The sequence below is a fragment of the Engraulis encrasicolus genome, chromosome 11, assembly GCF_034702125.1.
Source record: "Engraulis encrasicolus isolate BLACKSEA-1 chromosome 11, IST_EnEncr_1.0, whole genome shotgun sequence".
Taxonomy (NCBI): Eukaryota; Metazoa; Chordata; class Actinopteri; order Clupeiformes; family Engraulidae; genus Engraulis; species Engraulis encrasicolus.
Window position 1 is genome coordinate 56158911 of NC_085867.1, and position 23861 is coordinate 56182771.

At 42.7% G+C, this 23861-nt stretch overlaps 1 protein-coding gene and 1 pseudogene across 1 annotated transcript; one reads left to right on the top strand and one right to left on the bottom strand.

Moving 5' to 3' along the window:
• Positions 1–8942: 8942 nt before the first annotated feature.
• On the bottom strand, positions 8943–12943 carry LOC134457809 (uncharacterized protein K02A2.6-like; annotated as a pseudogene).
• A 1914-nt stretch (positions 12944–14857) lies between these two features.
• On the top strand, positions 14858–18368 carry phpt1 (phosphohistidine phosphatase 1). The gene is made up of 3 exons (XM_063211044.1): positions 14858–15161; positions 15438–15565; positions 17736–18368. Exons 1-3 carry the CDS (start codon positions 15014–15016, stop codon positions 17826–17828), a joined length of 369 nt encoding a protein of 122 aa, XP_063067114.1. The 5' UTR covers positions 14858–15013; the 3' UTR covers positions 17829–18368.
• Positions 18369–23861: the final 5493 nt, after the last annotated feature.

Genomic DNA, 23861 nt, shown 5'->3' on the forward strand with positions numbered 1-23861 from the left:
ATTCCACCGCTAGCCTACGTTATAGGATTTAGTTTTACACCATTTGAGTGGGTATATGGTGGTATTTTAGCCTCTCAAGAACTTGTATCTGAAGGAACTCTAGCCTACTGGATGAATAGAATGATTATGTTGTGGTAGGCAAAACCTTTGTCTTTGATCCACATTTTGGCTATGCCCATTCCTACTAACATGGAAGAGATATCCATATTTTCAGTGAAGTATGTTTGGCCATTTTGGCCTATTTTAGAAAATATAGCCTACGCAGTGAAGTTCCCATTGCGTATGTTTGCCAGCTGTTCCATAGGCTACAGCTCTAGTACATAAAGTACATAAAGAGGCGCATGCTCATTAATTAGCACTATAAAATCAACCTTACGTTCTAAACGAATGACCTTCCTGGTTGCGTCGACCATACACATCTATGGCGTCGACAGTCGTTGGCCGGTGGTTGGACGCGCAGCTGCGCTGCGGCGTGTGGGTTACTGTAGCCCACACAGTGACAGCGTTCTGCTAACCAGCGTGTGAAACTGAGTGGAGCAGGTTAGTTTTCAGCATCCCTGTGTCAGTTGTGTGTGTGTGTGTTTTTTTTTTAAACCACGCCCCTGCTTTGAGCCTCCTCCAGCATTTCCTGAAATTTTACTTCTAGAAAATAATTCCCCACGTCGGAAATCAGGGTGGGCACTTCTCAGGTTTTCCTCACAGGCGCCCATGATCATACTCACAGAGGAAAACCCAGTAACAGGGAAATAGCCATTGCATACACTATATCAGGGGTCCCCAAACTTTTTTCTCTGGGGGCCACATCATCGTTCCTGACTGTGATCAGGGGCCGGGATCAATCATTTGGGCTGTATACTAGGCCAATGCCTATTATAGCCATAATTTCTAGCATGGCAATCGCCATTACACGCTGAAGAAGGGCTCTGCCTGAAACGTTCGTAGTCGAATAAACAGAGAGCAATCTGAAGAGTGCTGTCCTTCGCTTCCTTCATTCATAATTTCTAGCACAAAATAGCTCATAGTGATTTGCAAAAGAATTGAGTGAGTACATCAAGACAAGAAACTTCTGGTGATTCACATTAAGTTAGTGAAAATTAAACTGTAGGAAGGCCTGTTGATAAACAAAATAAAATATTTAAAATATATATTTGATATTTTTTTCTGTGAGGATTGCGTCTTTGGGCCAGTTCAAATGGTGAGATGCAGAGGTGGAGGGCCCCAAAGGGGCCTGGCGGGCTGCATCCGGCCCCCGGGCCTTTGTTTGGGGACCCCTGCACTATATTATCAAAGGTAGGCCTATCCGCTCACCTGCCTTGACTCACATAGTCTGAGTTCCATCCCATTCAACCCACAGGGTTTATGATTGTCTCTTTTGCAGCTACAGCTTCAGCTCATCTGAAGGCTGTCCACAAGTATGTGTTATAGGAATTTGTGACCATTTTTCCAAAATTGAATTGGTGGCTCTCGGCCACCGCTCTAATTCATCCCAAAGATCTTCCATGGGTCCACAGGAGGATGTGGTGTCCTCAGGCACTCTCTGGTGTCCCCTTTATGAACAATATTTGTTAAGCTTGTGGTGCCCCCTCACTACTCTAAAATGGTTGGACATTGTGCCGCTGGCCCTTAGGGACAATCCACCCTTGACTCTGTGCAGGCCATTCAAGTTCATCCAGACCCATCATGCCTATACCAGACTCTGTCATTTCTTCATGGACCTTGCTTTGTGCACTGGTGCACAGTCATGTTCCCATGAGGTTGGGAGCATGGAACTGTCCAAAATGTTTTGGTATCTTGAAGTAGGCTACTCAAAGTTCCTTCACTGGAACTAAGGGGTAAAGCCCAACTGCTAAAAAACAACCTTACACCATAATTGCATTACAACCTCTGCCAAGGAAGCTGTTTGATCATAGTTACTATGTAACTTACGCCCTATTTTTTCAAGTCTTTCTGCCTTCTTTTTGTGGACTCACATGTCAAAATTCACCCTATCCCACAATGGTGAAGAGTCTTTTAAAAATCCTTGTTGTTTCCAACAACACCACAAAATTTCATGCAAATCCATTCATGACTTTTTGAGTTATCCTGCTGACATTACGTATGTCATGGGTAAGCGGTTAGGGCGTACCCTGAGCATGGTACCGTCCCGCCGCACTGCTCCCTTGGGGCGCCACTGAGGGCTGCCCCCTTGCACGGTGAGGCATAAATGCAATTTTGTCGTGTGCAGTGTTCACTTGTGTGCTGTGTCACAATGACAACGGGAATTGGAGTTTCCCTTGGGCTTTCACAAACAGACAGACAGACAGACAGACAAACGAAGGCGACCGAAAACATAACGTTCTTGGCGGAGGTAAATATATGGTTAATCAGTTGTTTTCACCAAATCAAGCCAGTGAGAGATTGTTGTAACCAGTGGCAGGACAACTATATGAGTTTGCATGCTTTTTATAATCAGTTGTTTTCAATAGGCCTACATCAAGTTTTTTGTAGGATACATTAACTATGTAATCTTATTACCCAGAGTGCCTTCCTTTTGAACACAGATGTCTCTGTTGTTGCTCTCACAAGTAGCAGAATACATATGTATCTGGTTAGCCTTGAGTCAAAGGGGAGTGACTGTCTGAAAGATATCTATTCAGGTCACTCATTAAGCTTACACTGTTCTTCTCAAACTTGAGACTTTCCATGCACTCAAATGTCCCTTGTCATGGACTATACACAGTATATACACTTAAAAGTCGCTTACAATAATGACAGAAATGTGTATATCTAAAGTACGTAAATTGAGTTTGCGAGCATTTTTTTCCTTTTTTGCCTTTTCATTCAGGTTTTTCAGAACATCAGTGTTTTGAGAGTATTCTAACAGTGCAATCTAACCTCCCAAAGTGTGGCCATTCCAAAGAGCTCTTGCTGATCCATGAGTGTTGTTGCATTTAAAAGTTATTGCAATTTTTCCACTAACATACCTATACGTCTCCAAATGTGTCAATTTGGAGTCTCCAAATAGTATTTGAAATTTGATATGAAATTTGAACTTAGGGATAAAAATTAGTTGATTTCACCAGAACAATTGTACTGTGAATCTGACTTTACACATTCTTCTCCGATTGGCATGACTTGCCTGTGGGTTGGCAGGGACAGTGCAGAGTATTCATGTACATTTCAGTAAATAGTTGTGAAAGCGAGACGCCAGGTCTGGACTCACCTGGGCTTGCTGGTGTTATCTGGCCGGTTTGGTGTTGCTGCTGTGGGGTGATGTGAGGACCCCCTGGCCGTTGCGGTCCTTTGTAGTGTGCCTGATCTGTAGGCCTGAGTGAAGCATCCCATTGGATCTGGCTACAACGGGGAGACGTGCCTGAATTCCTAGCCCGCTCTGTTGCACCCTCAGGTCGGAGACACGTTCAACAGTGTGTTGAGTGGGACATTCCATTGGGGGTGGTGGGGGACAGGACACCACCGTCTTTCCCATGCAGGGCTTTGTTTCTTTTATTGTGTTGACCATACAAGCTCTTTAGTGAGGCGGGTTGCACTGTAGTTGCCTTGTATTGACTCACTCCTGGTTCCACTCAGTCACTCATTGGCAACAAGGAGTGGGTGACTGGTGCCTCGAGTAGTGAACGGTGTAGGCCTGTAGCATGGTTGTTCTATTGAGGCTGGCATGGTAACTTCCCTGGTGTAACAGTGGCCTGATTGGCTGGGGTCATCCCTATGTTCCCCGGGTCCTATGTTCCCCGCAACCGGGGAACTTAGGATTCTTTTTTCAAAAATGGGTTCTATGTTCCCCGCTGCTTAGACTGCTGCCACATGGCAAAGTGCAGGTTGTTGTTGCACCTCTGACAGGTTAGGTTTAGGGATAGTTTTGGTCAGGGCACAAATTTACAAGTCAGAAACATTGCATTACTGACAGGTTAGGTTTAGAGATGGTTTTGGGAAGGGCACAATTTGAAAACTCGGAAACATACAATGCGAGGAACATAGAACTAGGGGTCGACCGATACAGGTTTTTTAATGGCCGATGTGATACCGATTTTTTTTTTCATCACCCTTGGCCGATACCCGATTTCCGATACCCGATATTTGGAGCCGATATGGGTTTAAAAAAAGGTTAAGAAATGACAAATATTCCAGGTCTCAAGTTAAAAATAAACATTCCTTTAACATTATCAAATTGAGGTAGAACTTGTAACATTTAAACGCCCACTCTAACAATCAAGTAATGTCTAACAATCAAATAATAAAAAAATAAAGTGTCTTGGTGCTTTAAAAAAAAACCCAGAATGACATAAAATAATAAATATTGCGTATCGGCCAAAACCACAAGCATATCGGCCGATATGGATACACTTAAAAAATGCAAATATCAGCCCGATACCGATACCGATACCGATACCGATATATATATCGGTCTATCCTTAAATAGAACCCTTTTTTAGAAAAAGAATCCTAAGTTCCCCGGTCCCATACAAAGACACGGGAACATAGGACCCGTGGAACATAGGACCTGGGGAACATAGGTACGCTCCCCTGCCTGACACGGTCTGTACTAGTTCAGTCTGTGATGTACAAGATACAAGATACAAGATATTTTATTGTCATGTGTATATATATGAAACATATATATACAATGAAAAGCTTCCCTGCTCTGGTAGTCCCAAAAAAGGTAAAAAAGAATTTTAAAAAGGCAAAAAAGTAGGAAAAATATATATATTTAAAAAGTTGAAAAAGTTGAAAGCTGCAAAAAATAAATAAAAAATTGTCAGGTTGGAGAAAGGGGAGATGTGATGAGTGAATTCCTTCCTATGTCTGTGTTTTTGAATTCAACAGTCTGATACACTGAGGGAAGAAGCTGCCCCTGAGTCGGCTGGTGTGAGCACGTAAGCACCTGTATCTCCGGGCAGATGGTAGAAGGGTGAAGTGTGTGTAGCTGGGGTGGTGCGGATCAGCTATAATTCGTTTTCGCCCTCCTCAGACACCGCTGATTGTAGAGATCCTGGATGTTGGGTAGATCTGCTTTGATTGTCCGTTGAGCAGATTTGATGACTCGCTGGAGGTCTCTCCTGTCTTGGGCAGTGGTGTTACCATACCAGGCTGTGAAATTACCAGTTAATATGCTTTCTATTGTACAGCGATAGAAGTTGGCCAGTATCCTACTCTCCATTCCATATCTGTGCAGCCGTCTCAGAAAAAACAGTCGCTGTCTAGCCGTCTTAGAGATGCAATTGATGTGATGAGACCAGCTGAGATCCTCTTTGATGTTGACTCCTAGGAATTTATAGCTCTTAACCCTCTCCACTGCAGTATCAGCAATGTAAATTGGCTGGTGTGGCTGGTGTTGTGTCCTCCGGAAATCCACGATCAACTCCTTTGTTTTGCTGACATTCAGGAGTAGATTGTTATCCACACACCAGGTTGACAATGCCGCCACCTCAGCCCTGTAGGCTGACTCATCTCCATTTGTGATGCAGCCAATTACCGTAGTGTCGTCAGCAAACTTAATGATGGTATTGGAATTGTGAATGGCTCTGTGTATGGAATTACACTCTGGGTATGGAATTGTGAATGGCTCTCTATGTAAGCCATAGCTGTGTCAGTAACACTTGTGAAACTGAGTTACTATCTTGCCCGTCCTCTGATATGCCTTTTAAGGGTGGGTAATGCTGGGTAATACTATAAAGTATAGCATATGCTGTATATACTGTAAAGTAAGCTTATAGCATATCCAATTTTAAACATATTTGTATTTCACTGAGTATCGATGCTGCTGTGACTTATGTCAATGCTATGATTATGTCCCACTTGCATTATTGTTTATCAAGCTGGTCCCAGGCCAACAAGACTGTCTTAAAGTCCATTGATTCACTGTACAAGCAGGCCCTGCAGGTCTTAGATAGAAGATCTTTTCAGTACCACCATTGTCCCATACTGGGCAAGTATAACATGCTCAGCTTTGAAAACATCATACAATTATCTGATCTGCGGCTAATTCATAAAATCATTCACAATGCAGCACCCCACCTCTAAGAACATTTGTTCAGCCCTGCTCTGAACAGATGAGCAGAACGTCAACATCCACCATTAGGGGTGATTGTAGTCTCCCAGTCCGACGAACTGCTTTTGCTCAATCAGCCTTCTCTTTCAGGGCAACCAAAACATGGAATAGCCTACCCAGTGACCTAAAAAGTATTACTGATTATCAGGCCTTCTCAAGGGGTGTGAACAAATGGATATTAACCAACCAGTCTTGTCAACACTAATCATATGTTTTTTTAATCAACATATGACTCATAACTGTATGCCATTTTAATGTGTGTGTGGGTGTGTGTGTGTAGGTGTATGTGTATGTGTATGTATAGTATGTGTTGTTTGGGGCTATGAACCCATGGCCTATGGATGTGCTTATTTGTTCATGTACTGTATTTTAATTATTTTTTTTTACCTGTCCAGGGACTGCGGATGGAAATTAGGTATAGCTATAATCGGGCACAAGCCATCTTTTTACTTCTGTAAACAATGCCTATTGTGCATGGTCCCTGCTGAACTAAACTAAATAAACTAAACTAAGTATTGATCAAGAAAAGAGAAAATAAAGAAGAATGTGTTGAAACAGCTGTGTCCTCAAGGTCATTCTGAATTCTGAATTCTGTTGGGGAAATTGTTTGTGAACATGACTCCAGGGTTGTCTCACTCTACAATGAGACTGGTGCAGTCACCTTTTTTGATCTGTGTAGTAATACTGTTCATCAGTGTACCTCAACTCAGTTACATTTGACATAGTCGGATATGGATGACCTGCTGGACACAGCTGTTGCTTAGGTAGAGCTCATAGTTTTAGTTTTTTGTTTGTGCTTGGGAAGGATGGTGGTTGCCCCCCTCTAGCGAACGACACCACAGCGGACACCAGCTTGCTGATGGCCAAGCTGCGAGAGAAACATGGAAGGACTCTCAGAGTCGAAAGAGAGCGTTGAAGGGGATAAGCAACTGCAGAGGTTGCAAGATCTGACTGCAGCCGCATTCATCCCGATAGTTTGACACCATGTGACATGTCACCTCGTCAACGCAACGTCAACGAAATTTCGAAGTTTGACAGGAAATCATGCAGCATTTTCATCCAGGGTGCATTGCTGTCTAGATGCGCATGTATGCGTTGACGTGAACTCGATCGCACCTAATAAGTAGGCCTACATTCGACATGACATCAACGCAGACATGCGCATGCAGACAGCAATGCATCCTGGATGAAAATGCTGCATGACGGTTAGATTTCCTGTCAAACTTCGAAATTTCGTCGACGTTGCGTTGACGAGGTGACATGTCACATGGTGTAAAACTATCGCGGGATGAATGCGGCTGCAGTCAGATCTTGCAACCTCTGCAGTTGCTTATCCCCTTCAACGCTCGTCGGCGGACTGCCTCCGAGGTCACGCGCCAATGAACTGGTTGGTCAACAACTCACTCAGGTGTGTATATGGGTCCTGTCTCACACCTCTACACAAGTTTGCGCAGGTCCCCACTTCAGCTCCTCCTCACTGCCTGTCCTGTCCTTCTGCCCCCCACTCCTCACACGTGGTGTGTTAGTAGAGCAAACCGGTGCGAGCTCATCGTCTCGTTCATATTTGTGGCCGACTGCAAATGCGCTGTATTTAATAACACCCATATCGTGACAACAAGTTCTCGCTCACGTGCTTCCGTCAACGTTGGTCGACAGCAACAAAGTCGTACGGGGCTATTGTTAAAGTGGCTATCGTGACACGTGACCTTCGATTTTTTTCTTCAACCAATTTCGGGTCGTTCTTCCAGCTACCTCCCGAGGTCGCGCTTTCCGCGTTTGGTCTTTTGTTTAGTGCCTACGCATGGGTCAAACTTTGCGTGGAGCTATGCATGTTTACCGCCAAGTTCTTTTTCTATAAATAGCAAACCTTGCGGTGAACTTGGCGTGCGCAGTCTTTTGTGCGTACGCACCCGTTATAAATAAGGCCCTAGGTGAATGGACTAAAATTTCAGTAGTTCATCCAAACTGTGACAAAGATTTTTTGTATTACAAGTTGTCTGAAATATGATGATTAACTGTTCAAACGAGATCACAACCAGGCAAGCGTTGAGGGGACATTGGATAGTGTTGAGAGAAGGTGGCTTAGTTGCCATTGGGGGGCATTAGTCTAGTTTATTTTTAAGGGGGGCATTGGCAGGGTTTTGATGAGGTCAAGGGGGAATTTATTTTTTTAAAAGGCTGAGAACCAAAACCCATTTTATCTATCTATCTATCTATCTATCTATCTATCTATCTATCTATCTATCTATCTATCTATCTATCTATCTATCTATCTATCTATCTATCTATCTATCTATCTATCTATCTATCTATCTATCTATCTGTGATAACGTGTACTAATAATTATAAATCATAATGTCCATCCAAAGCATGTCCTTTTATGCTTCTTTATTGTACACACTAGCACAACTATACAACATGTGTCTTGTCTGTCTAATGTCTAATCCATGACTAATCAGTTACCTTATGTTCCGGTCTATATATATTCTATAGGTGACAATGGGTAGGTTATCCCTCTTGTGGCGTGGGGGTAGTACTACATATTAAATTACTCAGGATACTACATCCCTCCCCTCTTAAGTTTAAAGCACTTCAGTGAAATTAAACTATAACACTATTACTATGTCACCTTCACATTAACCTTACTTTGGCTATAACAGTGAAATTACATATATACTCAATCTCAATAACAACTTAGAATTTCTTAAAATAACTAAACTCTGTTACTTTACTTCTTTTACAGTAAAATGATAAATCAACTCAAATAACTCTTAAGGCAATGTTTGTTTACAATGTCTTTTTTTTTCTTTTCTAACTAGGAAGGTTGGGTAGACTGCCAAGCCTTCCAGTGTATATCCCAGAGCGTATTCTGACTCTTTCTTGAGGGATTACACTTCTAACTTGTAAAGTCTCTCAGATGAGCAGGAGCCTGTCTGGTGCGCGCAGATCTACGCAGCACAGGTGTCTGTTTAACTCCTGTCTCTGGCAAATGTTCAGCTGGAGGAGGAACCTGGGCTGACTCAGCAGGCTGCTCAGTCACTTCCCCTCCTACTGAAGTTGGAACGACCGGGTCTGCAGGCACGAACTCCACTGCTGGCGCTGGCAACTGCATGCTGTCAGGCTCTCCTCTCTCCTCAGGACTGGACATGTCAGTTGATGATGCGTGACGCTGGCGAATCTGGTCGACGTGACGTCTCATCACGCGTCCATCTCCTGTCTGTACTGTATAGGATACAGGTCCAGTGTTCTCATCGACTACTGCTGGTATCCACTTGGGACCATGGCTGTAGTTACGCACGTATACATCATCTCCAGATGCGAAACTTCTCCACTTGCTGTGTGCGTCATGATGTTCTTTTTGTTTGAGTTGTTTCTTACGAATCTTTGACTTCACATCAGGCAGCAGAAGATCAAGTGTGGAACAAAGTCTTCTCTGCATGAGCATTTCAGCGGGAGACAAGCCAGTTGTACTTTGTGGTGTAATTCTGTAGTTGAACAGAAATCTGGCTATTTTTGTTTCCAGTGTATCTCCTTTAATTTTCTTGATTCCCTGTTTGAATGTCTGAACAGCTCTTTCCGCGAGACCGTTGGAGGCGGGGTGGAAGGGTGCGGATGTTTTGTGCTGTATTCCATTCTGTTTCAGGAATGTCTCAAACTCTTGGCTTGTAAAGCATGTTCCGTTGTCAGATACTAAAGTCTGGGGTAGACCATGTATGCTAAAGCACTGTCTCAGCTTTTTGCACTGTTTGTTTGGTATACATCAATCCATTTGGAATGTGCATCGACAATGATCAGGAACATCTTTCCAAGGAAGGGACCTGCATAATCGATATGCAGTCTGCTCCAGGGCGTTTCAGGCCACTCCCAAGGATGAAGCGGCGCCCCTGCAGGACACTTCATGTTTTCTCCGCAGGTGAGGCAGGACTGAACTTCCCCCTCAACTTCAGAATCCATTCCTGGCCACCACACGTATGAGCGTGCTAAGCCTTTCATCCTGGACATGCCTGGGTGTGTGGAATGCAGTTGTTTCAGTATGATTTTCCTTCCTTTCTTCGGAATCACAACTCTCGACCCCCATAGAACACATCCATCTTTCACACTCAGTTCTAGCTTTCTCTTACTGTAGGGTCTGAATTCTGTATCCACCACCTTTGGCCATCCTTTCAGGCACCAGAGTAACACTTGTGACAGTGTCTGGTCTTTGGCTGTCCACTGTTTCACCTGAGCTGTGGTGATAGGCGGATCTTCCATCACATCCAACATAAGGACTTGTTCGTTGTCATCCTCTTCCTCTGTGTGTGGCAGAGGCAACCTGCTCAGTCCATCTGCGTTTCCATGGTCTTTTCCTGGTTTGTAAAGGATTTTGTATTCATACGCTCGTAGCAGGGTTGCCCAACGTTGCACTCTCGGCGAACACATTTGAGGAACTGGCTTCTTCTCATGGAAAAGTATCAGCGGTTTGTGGTCAGTGCTGATTGTGAACATTCGTCCGTAGATGTATTTGTGGAATCTTTTTATTCCGAACATGATGGCTAAGCCCTCTTTATCCAGTTGCGAGTATCGCTTCTCGGCTGGTGTCAGCGTGCGTGACATAAAACCTAGGGGTTTCTCACTGCCATCTTCCATGATGTGGGACAATACGGCACCTACTCCGTATGGTGAGGCGTCGCATGCCAGTACCAACTCTCTGTCTGCTGAGTAGTGACTCAGGACTTTGGCTGATTTCAGCATCTGCTTTGACAATCGAAAAGCATCCTCCTGCTCTTTGTTCCAGGTCCACTGGGACTCTTTTCTCAGTAACTGGTGGAGCGGAGCTAAGCGTGTGGCTAGGTTAGGGAGAAACTTGTTATAGTAATTCAGTAGACCAAGGTAGGCTTTCAATTCAGTCACTGTGGTTGGCTGTGGAGCCTCTTCAATCGCTCTCACCTTGCTTTGCACTGGGTGCGGGCCTTCCGCATTGATAATGTGACCTAAGTACTCCACCTCGTTCCTTAGGAATGCACACTTGCGTCTGTGAAGTCGCAATCCGGCTTCCTTCAATCTCCTCAGTACCTCGTCCAGCGTGCTTAGATGCTCAGCTTCATCTTTCCCAGTCAAAAGGATGTCATCTAAATACACCGATACTCTAGGCAAGCCCTGTAGCAAGCTTTCCATGGTTCTCTGGAAAATTGCTGGAGCAGATGACACTCCAAAGGCAAGCCTATTGTAGGTGAACAGGCCACAATGTGTGTTAACTGTTAAGTATTTCTTGGACTCTTCATCCATCACAATCTGCTGATAAGCATGACTTAAATCTAGCTTGGAATACTGTTTCCCTCCTGCTAGTGTATTAAACAAATCTTCCACTCGGGGAATGGGGTATTGCTCTAGAGATGAGGCATTGTTGACTGTTAATTTATAATCGCCGCAGATCCTGACAGAGCCATCCGGCTTCAGGACAGGTACGATGGGTGCAGCCCACTCAGCATACTTTACTGGTGTTATGATGCCCTCTCTCTGCAGTCTCACGAGCTCCTCTTCAACTTTTGCTCTCATGGCATACGGAACTGAGCGGGGTCTGTAGAACTTGGGACTAGCTTCAGCTGACACTCGAATTGTTGCTTTCATGCCTTTTAACATGCCTAGCTCTTCTTTAAAAACATCTTCATGCTTTGAAAGTACTTGCTGTAGCCCTTGTGTCTCTGTTCTCACACGTTTGATTTCATCCCACTTCAGCTTCAGTGTTTCCAGCCATGCTCTTCCTAGCAAACTAGGTCCAGTACCCTTCACTACCACTAGGGGCAATGTTTTCACTTGCTGGCCATAGATCACTTCCACATCTGCTACTCCTACAACTTTAATTTTCTCTCCAGTGTAAGATTTCAGTGTAAGCTTGGTTTCTTTCAGTTGTGGGCGCTTGTTCTCTTCCCACATTTCATTGAATTTTGTTTCATTCATTACACTCACATTACATCCAGTGTCAATCTCAAAGTTTACTTTCTTCCTGTTCACTTCCATTTTAACTTCAAATGGCTTAACTCTCCTGATTGAGGTTTCTGTTTTAATGCAAGCTAACAAGTATGTTTCTTCTTGCTCTGATGAACTATCATCCTTTTCCCTCTCACGCACCTTGTGTGCTTTCTGTGGGCGTGCACGCCGCTCTTCTCTGATTGGTTTCTTTTCATCTGTGCGCGAGCTCCCTTTATTTTTATTTCGACAAGCTTTGGCGATGTGCCCTACTTTTCCACAAGCGTGACACTTTGCTTCTTTAAATTTACACTCGGCAGCACTGTGTTGCTTTCCGTGGCATCTGTAGCACTCTTTCTTTTTCCAATCACCCTTTCTCTCCTTTCCCTCCGTTTTCACGCTGTTGCAAGCCAACGGTGCTTTGGCGTGAAGGTCTTGCACATTTTTACTGGCGGTCTCGGAGGCTACGGCCATTTCGAATGCCTTCTCGAACGTTAAATCTGGTTCGGACAATAAACGCCTTTGAATCCGATCATCCTTGATGCCGCAAACGAGGCGATCTCGTAACATTTGCTGCAGTGTAGTGCCAAAGTTACAATCATGAGCAAGTCGTCTCAGCTCGGCTACGTAAGCACTCACAATTTCACTAGGCTGACGGACACGAGAGTCAAATTTGTATCTCTGTACAATCTCGCTTGGCTTGGGATCAAAGTGGTCTTTCATTAGGGTTACTATCTGGGCATACGTTTTCGTGCTGGGCTTATCTGGACTCACCAAGTTCCGTATGAGCTTGTATGTGGCTGGTCCCACAACGCTAATGAGGACAGCTCTTTGCTTATCTCCATCATCAATGCCAATAGCTTCGAAAAACTGATCCAGAATCTCGCAGTACTCTTCCCAAGTCTGCTCCTTCGAGTCAAATGCTGACAGATTCCCTACCGTCACATTCATCTTCGTTTCACGTGCTCCGGTCCTGTGTCCACCCTTTTGTTAGCACCTTTCGACTTTCCTTCGCCACTCGTTCAATCCACCGTCATCCTCTGTCAAGCGCTTGTCATTTTCTTCCAGATATCCTCGTCGCCAATATGTGATAACGTGTACTAATAATTATAAATCATAATGTCCATCCAAAGCATGTCCTTTTATGCTTCTTTATTGTACACACTAGCACAACTATACAACATGTGTCTTGTCTGTCTAATGTCTAATCCATGACTAATCAGTTACATTATGTTCCGGTCTATATATATTCTATAGGTGACAATGGGTAGGTTATCCCTCTTGTGGCGTGGGGGTAGTACTACATATTAAATTACTCAGGATACTACATATCTATCTATCTATCTATCTATCTATCTATCTATCTATCTATCTATCTATCTATCTATCTATCTATCTATCTATCTATCTATCTGTCCCCCTCATCAGACATGACAGCATGACAATCATGAAGTAGGTAAAGTGGTTGGCAGTTCTTATGTCCACTGTCCCTGGGCTGCTACAGTATGCTCAAAATTCGTGTAAGATGGGTTTAGCTAAATTTTCTCTCATGGGAGACCATGCCCCCAGACCCCCCTAGAATGACTCTTATACAACACAATCCCCCAAAAACGCCACTGCACACCACACATTCGCGCGCACCGCTGCAGCACACGCGCCTAGGGTGACCAGATTTTTGTAGTCTGAAACCGGGACACTTCGTGCGTGACTGAAGGACAATATTTGGCGGGCGGGTCTGGGGGTCCTCCCCCAGGAAAATTTGTATTTTTCAGATGCAATTTCCTGCATTCTAATCAATTTTAGAGGGAGGAATGACAAATCGCAACTGACTCCTTCAGACTTTCTATACAAGCGCTGGCTGCCATTAATTGTGGCAGGCAAACATGTAAACTTTTCCATATATTTACCCTGATAGACATGGCGCAATGTAGTGGGTGGCCAAAACCGGGACATATTTGTGTCCCGAGAGGGTTCGCTCGGGACCTGGGACAGACAACTCCAAACCGGGACTGTCCCGGTCAAACCGGGACGTCTGGTCACCCTACACGCGCCGCTCCGTGCCACGCCGTACCTTTCTCACCTTTTTCACCCCTGACCCGTTTTCATGCTTGTCTTAAAGCAAAAATATGGGCAGAGAGTAGTGTAGTAGCCTATTTGGCCGTCAAAAATCAGTGCTTTTTGGTGGCATCATCCTATGTTCTACTGCCCATAACTAAAGAATGTGAAAAGGTAGACACAAACTTCCTTTTTTTTAGGTGAAAGTAGACAGTTCAGAGCAGTTTTCTTTAGTATTTGTATTCACAGAGACATAGAGCATTATTTTCTGTGGATCTTGAAAGATGAGTAAAACTGTTAAAAATCGCTGACAATATGAGGCTCTCTGCTTTTAAAATGGCAGCCAGCCAATGACATAAGTATTTTCTTCCAATCTGCTCTTAAATCTGATAATACATAAAAATGAGGTTTTTTTTTCTAATTTATACCTTGTTTAGTCCAAAAGAAAAGGGATTGCATGATTTTAACATGGTGGTGGCGGCCATATTGGATTTTGCCCGTATGAGGCATTTCGGTACATTTTTGCATTTGGCATTTGTATTCAGCACCCTCGAATACCCCTAAATCAGTTGTAGGCCTATGCCGAAAATTAACATGATTTGCCTTCAGGACCTTAAATAAGCACCTTTTTAGAAATCCTGCCTAGACTATAAATCAATAGGCCTAAATCAAAGAATTCTCCATCCAAATTCATCAGGGCTTGGGCACCTTATTATGGGCTATTACTGATAGGCCCCGTCCCAATGATTATATGCCATTAAAAAGGGTAAAAATGGAGGGTATAAAATTGAAGACAGCGTGGAATGTTTTGCCTAGATCTCGGGGAAACTTTTATTTTGAAACCTCCGAAAAGTAGTCGCTCTTCCCAACAGTCTTTCTGTATCCGGTTTGAAAATTGCTATGTTCACGCTGCCTATTTTCATATGGTTTTCGCTCTGATTTCTCTGGTTTTCTGCGTTTCTCAACATGGCTTCAGCGAAGCTTGCCAATATTCCCGATGCAGATATTGATCCAAACGGAGTGTTTAAGTACGTGCTCATTCGAGTACACAGTACAGACGACGATTCGATAAGTAAAGATATTGTTCGAGGCTATGCCTGGGCCGAATACCACGGTACGGAATGTCATTCAAGTAGTCCACATGTAGGCAGCTGCTGCAGCTTTTTGAAAGAGTTCCCAGTAGCTGACAATTCTGCACACACAAGTAATTGATTTGATTAGCATGTTGCGTTTCCAGCTTTGTAAATTCTGGCATTCACATAGGCTTATCTCAATATGTTGTACGGGTCAGTGCATTGTTGAAACAAACGTGTAGGAATTGGGTAATACCGGTATGTGCCCCCCTGTCCATACAGTTGATTCACGCCGATACACCGATGTTTTCTCTTAGCGGACATCTATGACAAAGTATCGGGGGACCTTGAACGAGCAGGTGGCGTGGACTGCGAGTGTATGGGAGGAGGCAGGATCAAACATGATAGTGCGGCCAAAAAGATCCACGTGTATGGATACTCAATGGTAAGATAAATCGAGCTAGACGATTGTTTGAAATTATAATACACTATAATTGAATTAGGCCTAAAGGCTATACACAGCCTAGCAAAAAAAAAAAAACACATAAACACTCAAAAGGTTTGCCGTGGAAAGTCATGAAGACACTTTTTATAGGGTGAACTATGGTAAATTGGGACACTTTTGGTAGATCGCAAAAAAAACCCACTTTAAGTTTAAAATACACCAACATTTAGTAATTGTATGTCTTCATATGGGTCTTGGGTACATTTCCATGTAGGAATTCGTTTTTGAAGTATGATATTTTATAATATATTAACATTTAAAGACAGTGAGACACCAACTTCGTTGTGAGAAAATGCTATGGCAATTTGGGACACCCTTTAATGTAAAATGGGACAGTCTGTTTGATTATCATTATTTTTGCACAAACTGAAGAATAATATCGTTTTTCTCTTGTTAACAGTAGACTAGGATCTTAACTATTTAAAAAATGATATAACATCCCTGCAAACATTTCCATTTCAAGAGAATATTGAAGGAGTATGGCATGTGTGACTGTGGCCATGGCCATTAGCATGTGGGATGCATATTACAATACAGGCCTATGGCGTGCTAATATGTTATGCTAACAGCTAACAGAAGCCCATTCTTTTGCTATGAGAAAACTGTCCCATTTTAGCTTAAAATATTGTCCCAAATTAGCTCACTCCACTATGCTTACTAAAAGTATGTCTCCTTAATAAAGTAAAGACAAATGTGTAAATGTTTTGATATTGAGTTAAACCTTTAGTAAAACAACATATATTTCAATCATATTTTGTACCATATAATCACTAATTCAGCCATAATATCCTTATGATCTGATAGCGCAATCGACATGTCAGCTAGCTAAACTGACAAGTGTTGGATCCACTGTCACTTCAAACCTTTGCTCATTTCTTTTATGATACTTAACACCAAATAAAATTATTGTTCCTTATACATGACAGTTGCAGTAACAATATTACATCCCATTTTGTGATTGGCTGCTAATATTTAGAAAGAAAACAACCCAAAACCTTATTTGTCCCAATTTGGCTGATGTCCCAAATTACCTTAGTTCACCCTACAAGTAAACCCATGAGTTTTGAGGGGTCATGGCCAAAAAAAAGGATAAAAACAACTTTTCTAGATGGCAGCCATCTTGAATTTCATGGTCAAAACAAAGATGTATTATCAAAATAATGTCAGATTTGGAATCCTCATGGTTGAAAGGGTCTTCATGCATGATTGTAGGTCATTCAGAATAAAAGTTATTTCTTAGAGATGGCGCCGGACGCCATTTTGAATTTGCCTCTCTAGCAAAAAATGCCGGGATTTTTGGGAGGGACATGGGGGCTAAATCTTTTCTAAAGAGTCCATAGAGGTCAAATCAATCATCAAAATATTCTTGCCGATGGTCACGGAACCTCACATTATGACCCGACTACATTTATTTTTTATATAAGAATTGAAGATGTGCAATAAAGTCAAAGGAGGTGGCGAGTTCAAGACCCAAGGGTTCTTGAACTGCGTGGAAGCACCACTAAAAGGAAATAAAATCCAAGCATTGCAGAAGTTTATTGAAACAATACAACAGCAAATGTGTGGCATAACTCATAAAATAATATTCTAATACCAAAATAATGTCATATTACTAATGTAATAAAACATATATGGTTATTATTATTATTAATCAAAGCAGAGCCAGATTTTCCATAAGTGCCAGTGGTACTGTGCCCAAGGGTACCAACCATTTTTGACCAGTGAGGCGGCACCACAAGATACAAACGTAACAAATATTTTTATAAAGGGGGCACAATATTGGCTTAATATGGTCAGGAGGTCGAACAACAAATGGTGTGTGTGTGAGAGACCTTTTTTCGGTGGCAACTTTTGTTTAACAAACTGTATTCTATAATACTTCTATATACTCCATCACTGTGATCACATCAACTGGCTGTCTAATCATACCATTCTAGCAGAGTTCTAGGCCTATTGGTAGAATTAAGAAGTCCGCTAAAAGGAAAATAAAAATAAGAACCCTCATTTGGTACAGTCAAATTACTGGTGTAACTACTGAATTCTGATGTCATGTACCAGTGTTGTGCTTATATCATTAATGGCTCTACTTTACTCTTTTATTTTTTAACAGGGATTTGGCAAAGCGAAGCACTCCATCTCTACAGAAAAGCTGAAGGCTCTGTACCCGGACTACGAGGTGACCTGGGCAGATGAGGGCTATTGATGGTCATACATACTATGACTGTTCAACTCTCAAGACTTTCATTCTTTTCTTTAAGGAGTACCATCACATATATATGATAAGAATTTTGGCTCAATTTCAAGTTCCCATTAGCATGTCATAAGGACGTTGCTGGATTTTTAACACAGTTTTGTGGAGTTGTAGAATGTTCAAGTAAAATTCTTGAAGAACTGGGGAAAACTCCTTACTCCTCAAAGGGCTAGTGGTCAGTATTGGGACACTAAAACGGGATAAGAACTATGAAATTTGACTTGGTACAGATTCCAAAGGGAGGAAGACTTTTGTCAGGTTTAAATTATTTTTGAAATGTATTCTTGAAGGTTTAGAAGATAAAGGTCATCTCTGGACAAAGCTTACTTGTACTGTAGGCTGATTTTAAGGAATGTTATTCACCACTGTAAGTGAGCCAATTTGGATACATTTAGGGCAAAGTGGTTTGAACAAAAGTCTTAAAACAAATCATTTGAATTAATGTTATTGTTGTCCTTCTTTTGCCAGTGTCAATAAAAATGGTCAAAAGCACATAGTTTGTAAATCTACTTTGCCACCATGAACAGGAAAGCAAATTTGAAACTTGTAAATGTGAAAGTTTCACTTGCACATTCAAGATTCAAGATTCTAAAGCTTTATTGTCTCATATGTTGCACAATTTTCTATGATTGAAGGGTGTGTGTGCGAGAGAGGAAGAGTTTGAAAAACAAAGGTTCCCTGTCTGAATTATGGCTGCAATATGATCTCCAGAATTCTGTGCTCCTGGACACGGATGTTAAGGACACAAACTCTGTGTCCAGGAGCACGGATTTTGCCAAAATTCTGTGCTCCTTGACACGGAATTGTTTTCCGTGATGGAAACACAGAAGTGCTCTCTCTATACTCCCACAGCTCTATGTTTCCACAGTCTTGTGTTTTCTCAGGATTTTTCTAATTTCAAATATTTCTTCTCAAAAAAACATTTCTTACTGACCGGTTAGGGTTAGGGATTGTTTTGGTCTGCTGGGCACAGCTAGTATTCTTTCATTCATTATATGAATTTGATAGCCCATCAACCAACTGGAAGAGGTATTTCTCAAAAATATGTCTTTAATGACAGGTTAAGGTTAGGGAATGTTTTGGTCAGGGCACAACTTAAGTTACCATAGCATTATTTTGTTTAGGATTAACATTTGGTATGTATTTTCTAATGATAGAGTTAACACAGCGCTGTGGGAATTTTGGCGAAATCCGTGCTCCTGGACACGGATTTCGTGTCCTTCACATCCGTGTCCAGGAGCACAGAATTTTGGAGATCAGGCTGGTATTAGAGATGATGCATTTCCCATAAATGGCTTTTTGCCAGAAGCTCTCTAAATCTTCTGCCTGAAGGAAGGCGTTCAAAACAGGGATGGAGTGGGTGGGAGGGATCCAGGAGTTGGTCTTCCTTTTCACTGTCTGTGTCTCAAATCACGCACTTGTGTCTTTAGTGCATAGTGTCGTGGAAAAATTTGAGCACTATGCACTGTGCCCTAGCTGGAAGTGACGGCTGAGCATGGCATTAGCTCGCCAAAATATCAGTTGGCTACTGTTTACAATGCCCAGCGTCTGGTGCTTGTATTTACATTTCCTTCACCCCAAAGGACAACAATCACACATACAATACTTTGGTTGGCATGAAAATGTTGGTGTCCCATCAACATTACTTACAGAATTAGGGGACTATTGACCAAACTCTTCTATTGAACTGAATGCCACATTTCCTCAGTTGGCAGTGGCCATCATTCAAGCACTGCATTTTTCCGCCATTGTTAGCGGATCATCCTGGCACTTTCAGTGCACTGGCTCAACTGAAATTTTCAGCATGAGCGCCCTAGGCACTGAAACACAGTGCCCGAAGTGCACAAGTGCGTGATTTGAGGCACAGCCACTATTTGCATATACAGTTCCTTGAGATGTTTCTGTGATAATCCTGTTCAGTTCGTCTTTAGATCCACTCGATGGAAAGCTGAACCAGGGCGTTAAAACGAAAGGTAATTATAAATTCCACTAGAGACTGATAATGATTATTATATTACTGACAGGATATTGACAGAATGTCTCTACTGACATCAAAAGTTTTCAGTTTCCTCAGGAAACACATTCGCTGTTGTGCATTCTTGTAAACCCCATCTGTATGTTGGGTAAAGGACAGGCATTGGTCAATCTGTGTTCCAAGGCATTTGAACTTCTCAAACGTGTTCAACAACTTGCCCCTCCAGGACTAAAGATGAGGAAAGTTGGATGTGGAGTGTCAGGTGCCCTGTTCCAATGTTCTATGGTCTAAACAAGTCTTTAAAAGTCTAGAATTCAGAAACTGTCATTTTAGGCATTGGAAAGTCTGCAAAACAGCCAGATTTTCATCCTAGGTCTAAAATTGTTTTTGCCCAGGTCTTAAAAATGCTCTTATAAATGAGCAACTTAAACTTTTTTAAACTGAGAACTCCATTTTAGATCCAATGCAGTCTGACTTTCGACAAGGTCAAAGCACCGTCACCACAGTCTCAAATTGCATTTTAAATGCTTTAGATAATAAGAAGTTTTGTGCTGCATTATTTATTGATACAACGCATCACTCTAACATAAGATTTTCTGCCTCATTTCATTACCCTGCGCAGCTCTTAGCCTACGTGCTCCAATCTATTCCAGTGTACTGTATTGCTCCAACAGCAACGATAATTTTAACCTCTTTGGCCAAATGGACTAGTAGCCTACTGCTTGTCTCTTTAGATTCAATCATTAGTGAGGAAACACACATTTCATGTTGTCCCATTTATAGACAAGACCATACAATTTAAATTTATGAATGGACAACATGTGCTCTGGCACTACACACCAGGATTTCCCCCTGCACTTTAGGCCTACAGTGCCTCCCAAAAGTCTACACACCCCTGTTCAAATTCCAGGTTTTTGTTATACATTTTTTAAAAATGACAGAAAGACAAATAATTTCACAACTTTTCCCACTTAAATCTAAACTATTATCCAGCACAATGCAATTGAAAAACAAACTGAAAGATTTAAAGGGAAAGAATAGAAAATAAAAAACTTCAATTAACATGGTTGCATAAATTTGCACACCCTTAAACTAATACCTTGTTGCAGCACCTTTGGCTTCTATTACAGCACTCAGTCTTTTTTGAGTAAGAGTCTATCAGCATGGCAAACATAGATTTGACAATATTTGTCCACTTATCTTTGCAAAATTAGATTAGATTAGATTAGATTAGATAAAACTTTATTGTCTGTTACACATGAAACAGGAAATTGTCTTTGAGCGTGGCTTCAGTGATTCTCACAGACATTAGACAAGACTTGACAAAACAGGGCAAAAACAAGACAAGACAATACATGCATGCTGAGACTGGACAGCTCATCTTTTGTTCAGTATGGCCACAGCTGAGGGGATGAAAGATTTCTTGAATCTGTTCTTGTGCGCCAGTGGAACATTGAACCGTCGACCCGATGGCAGCAGTTGGAAGGAGTGATGGAGGGGGTGAGAGGGGTCCTCTATGATCTGGTCAGCTTTCCTGATCACTGCACTACTGTACAGCTCAGATAGGGAGGATTGAGGTGAGTCAGTAATTTGTATAGCCTGGTTCACTATGCGTGACAGTTAAATTGTACCAGGAGGATATGTTGAAGGTGAGGACTGATTCTATGAGGGAACGGTATACTAGAATGATAATGTCCTTGCTTTCTTGAAATGTCCTGAGTTTCCTGAGTAGGTGAAGGCGTTGTTGTGCTTTTTTATACATCGAGTCCACGTGCTGTGAGAAAGACAGGGAGGTGTCCATTTCCGTGCCCAGGTACATTAAAAAACTTCCACTTGCTCTACTGTCTGCCCTTGGATGGAGAGTGGCTGGTACAGAGTTGATGTCCAAATCTGACAGATTGCGAAATGTATCTCATCTGCCCAGTCCTCCTCAGATCGCTCAACCAACAGCTGTGCCGTGTCATACAGGTCTGAACTCTGTCTGGGTCTTTCCAAAACCTCAATCTTATTCTAAGCCATTTTTTGTTGATTTTTGGCATATGCCTATGGTAATTGTCGTTCTGAATGATAAAGTTAATCTGCATCATCACAGGGGGCAGAAGGTTTTGTGCCACTACAATGCCCCCTGTGGAACTGTTCTTAATTCCCGCCTCCCTGACTTAAGCCCCAGTTACAGCTGAAGAACAGTCACATAGCATGCTGCTGCCACCACCATGCTTCACTTTACGCATGGTGTTACCTTGGCAATGTAGTGTTGTTTTTGTGCCAAACATATCTCAGTTTCACCTGACCATAACACATCTTCCCACATGCATTTGGGTGATTACAGAAGTATTTTTGCAAAATTTACTCCATTAAGATTTAACTTTTTACCTCCGCCAAGGAGGTTATGTGATCGCCTGGGTTTGTGTGCTGTGTGTGTTCGTCCCCTGGACCTTGTGTGTTCGCATGCTATTTCATAGCCTGCCACGAGGTGGCCTGCGGAGAGCACTGAGCACCAGCGAATATTCCACACCAGTGTGCCTGTGGCCCGCGGTGAGCACTGAGCACTAGCGAATATTCGGGTGTGCCTGCAAGTGCATCTCACCTAAAAAGTTGCACATCAGCAGGCATTTCATACAATCCTGTCAAATTAATTACTGCTAAAAATGTGGAATTTGAGATTGTGTATAAGTTCTTAATTCTGCAGCGAGATGGACAGTGACCACCGCCCACAGATAGTTTATTGATACGCCTAATGCTGTCGAGTTAATTACCGTTGCCAAAAATATGGAATATAGGGTTTAAGTTCACAATGTTGTTGCAAGATGGACAGTGACCCCGCAGATCGTTTAGGTTCGCAATGCTGCCGAATTTCTACCGTAGCCAAAAAAATGTGGAATTTTAACTGTAAATTCACAATGCTGGTCAACTTCATCACACCCCTTTCGCTACATCTTACATTTGCAAGATGGACAGGGACCACACAGCCCGACAGCATGGCCATTAGGCCTACCTAATCTACTGCCCGAGCACCGGCGAATATTCCACACTGTGCCTGTGCCATTCTCAGTAAAGCCAGGCATACACTGTGCGATATTTTCACTTGTGGGTCTTAAGCTTCTGCTCACACTGCACGATGGAATTTCACTGTTTAAAAGATCACAACTCACGACTCACGTCCTCACACTACACGAGCCGACAGTCGGATGCGAGCAAAATGCTTCCACCGTACGACGCGACAGGCATGTTTCTCCGGTCTGCAGAGGAGGGAACATGCGCACCTGAGGTGGAGATGAGGTCGCACTCAACAGCGAATCGCACGGCCCTTTTCATTTGTGCATGTGAAGTATCAAATCGGGTCGTAGCACTGCTTTAATTGTGCGATTTACGCACAAGCCATGACCAGAATTTCAAACAGTTTTGATGTTCTTGCGACCTTGCGATTGCACGATCGTGAGGCAAAATCGCTTGTCGTTACCCCATGTACACTGCACAATGCAAGTCTCACGATTGAGCAAGAAATCGGCCCGACTCTCAAGAAGTCGTGCGAGTGCCAAATCGGGGCAAAATCGGGGCAAAATTCGCACAGTGTAAGCCCATCTTAAGGAACAGGGAGGGACTCCCTGCGCCATGGGACTCTCTCCTCTGCCGCCAGCTCCAACATTCAATTGCATTTCACCTAAAAAGTTGCTCACCAACAGGCAGCCAATAGGCTACACCCTTGTTGTTGAAGTTAACAAACAATCCTGTCAAATTACCGCTGCCCTGAAAGTGTTAAGTGTTATGGTTCAAAATGCTTTTGCGAGATGGGCAGGAGGGTAACCCCCGCAGATTGTTTAGGTTGACAATGCTGTCGAATTAATTAGGCCTACCGTTGCCAAAAAAATATGTAGGCCTATAAATTTGTGACTGTAAGTTCACAATGCTGGTTAAATTCATTACACCCCCTTCGCTACATTTTAACTTAACCCCAGCTGTTTCCGAGATGGACATGGACCAGACAGCCCGACAGCATGATGCCCGTGCAG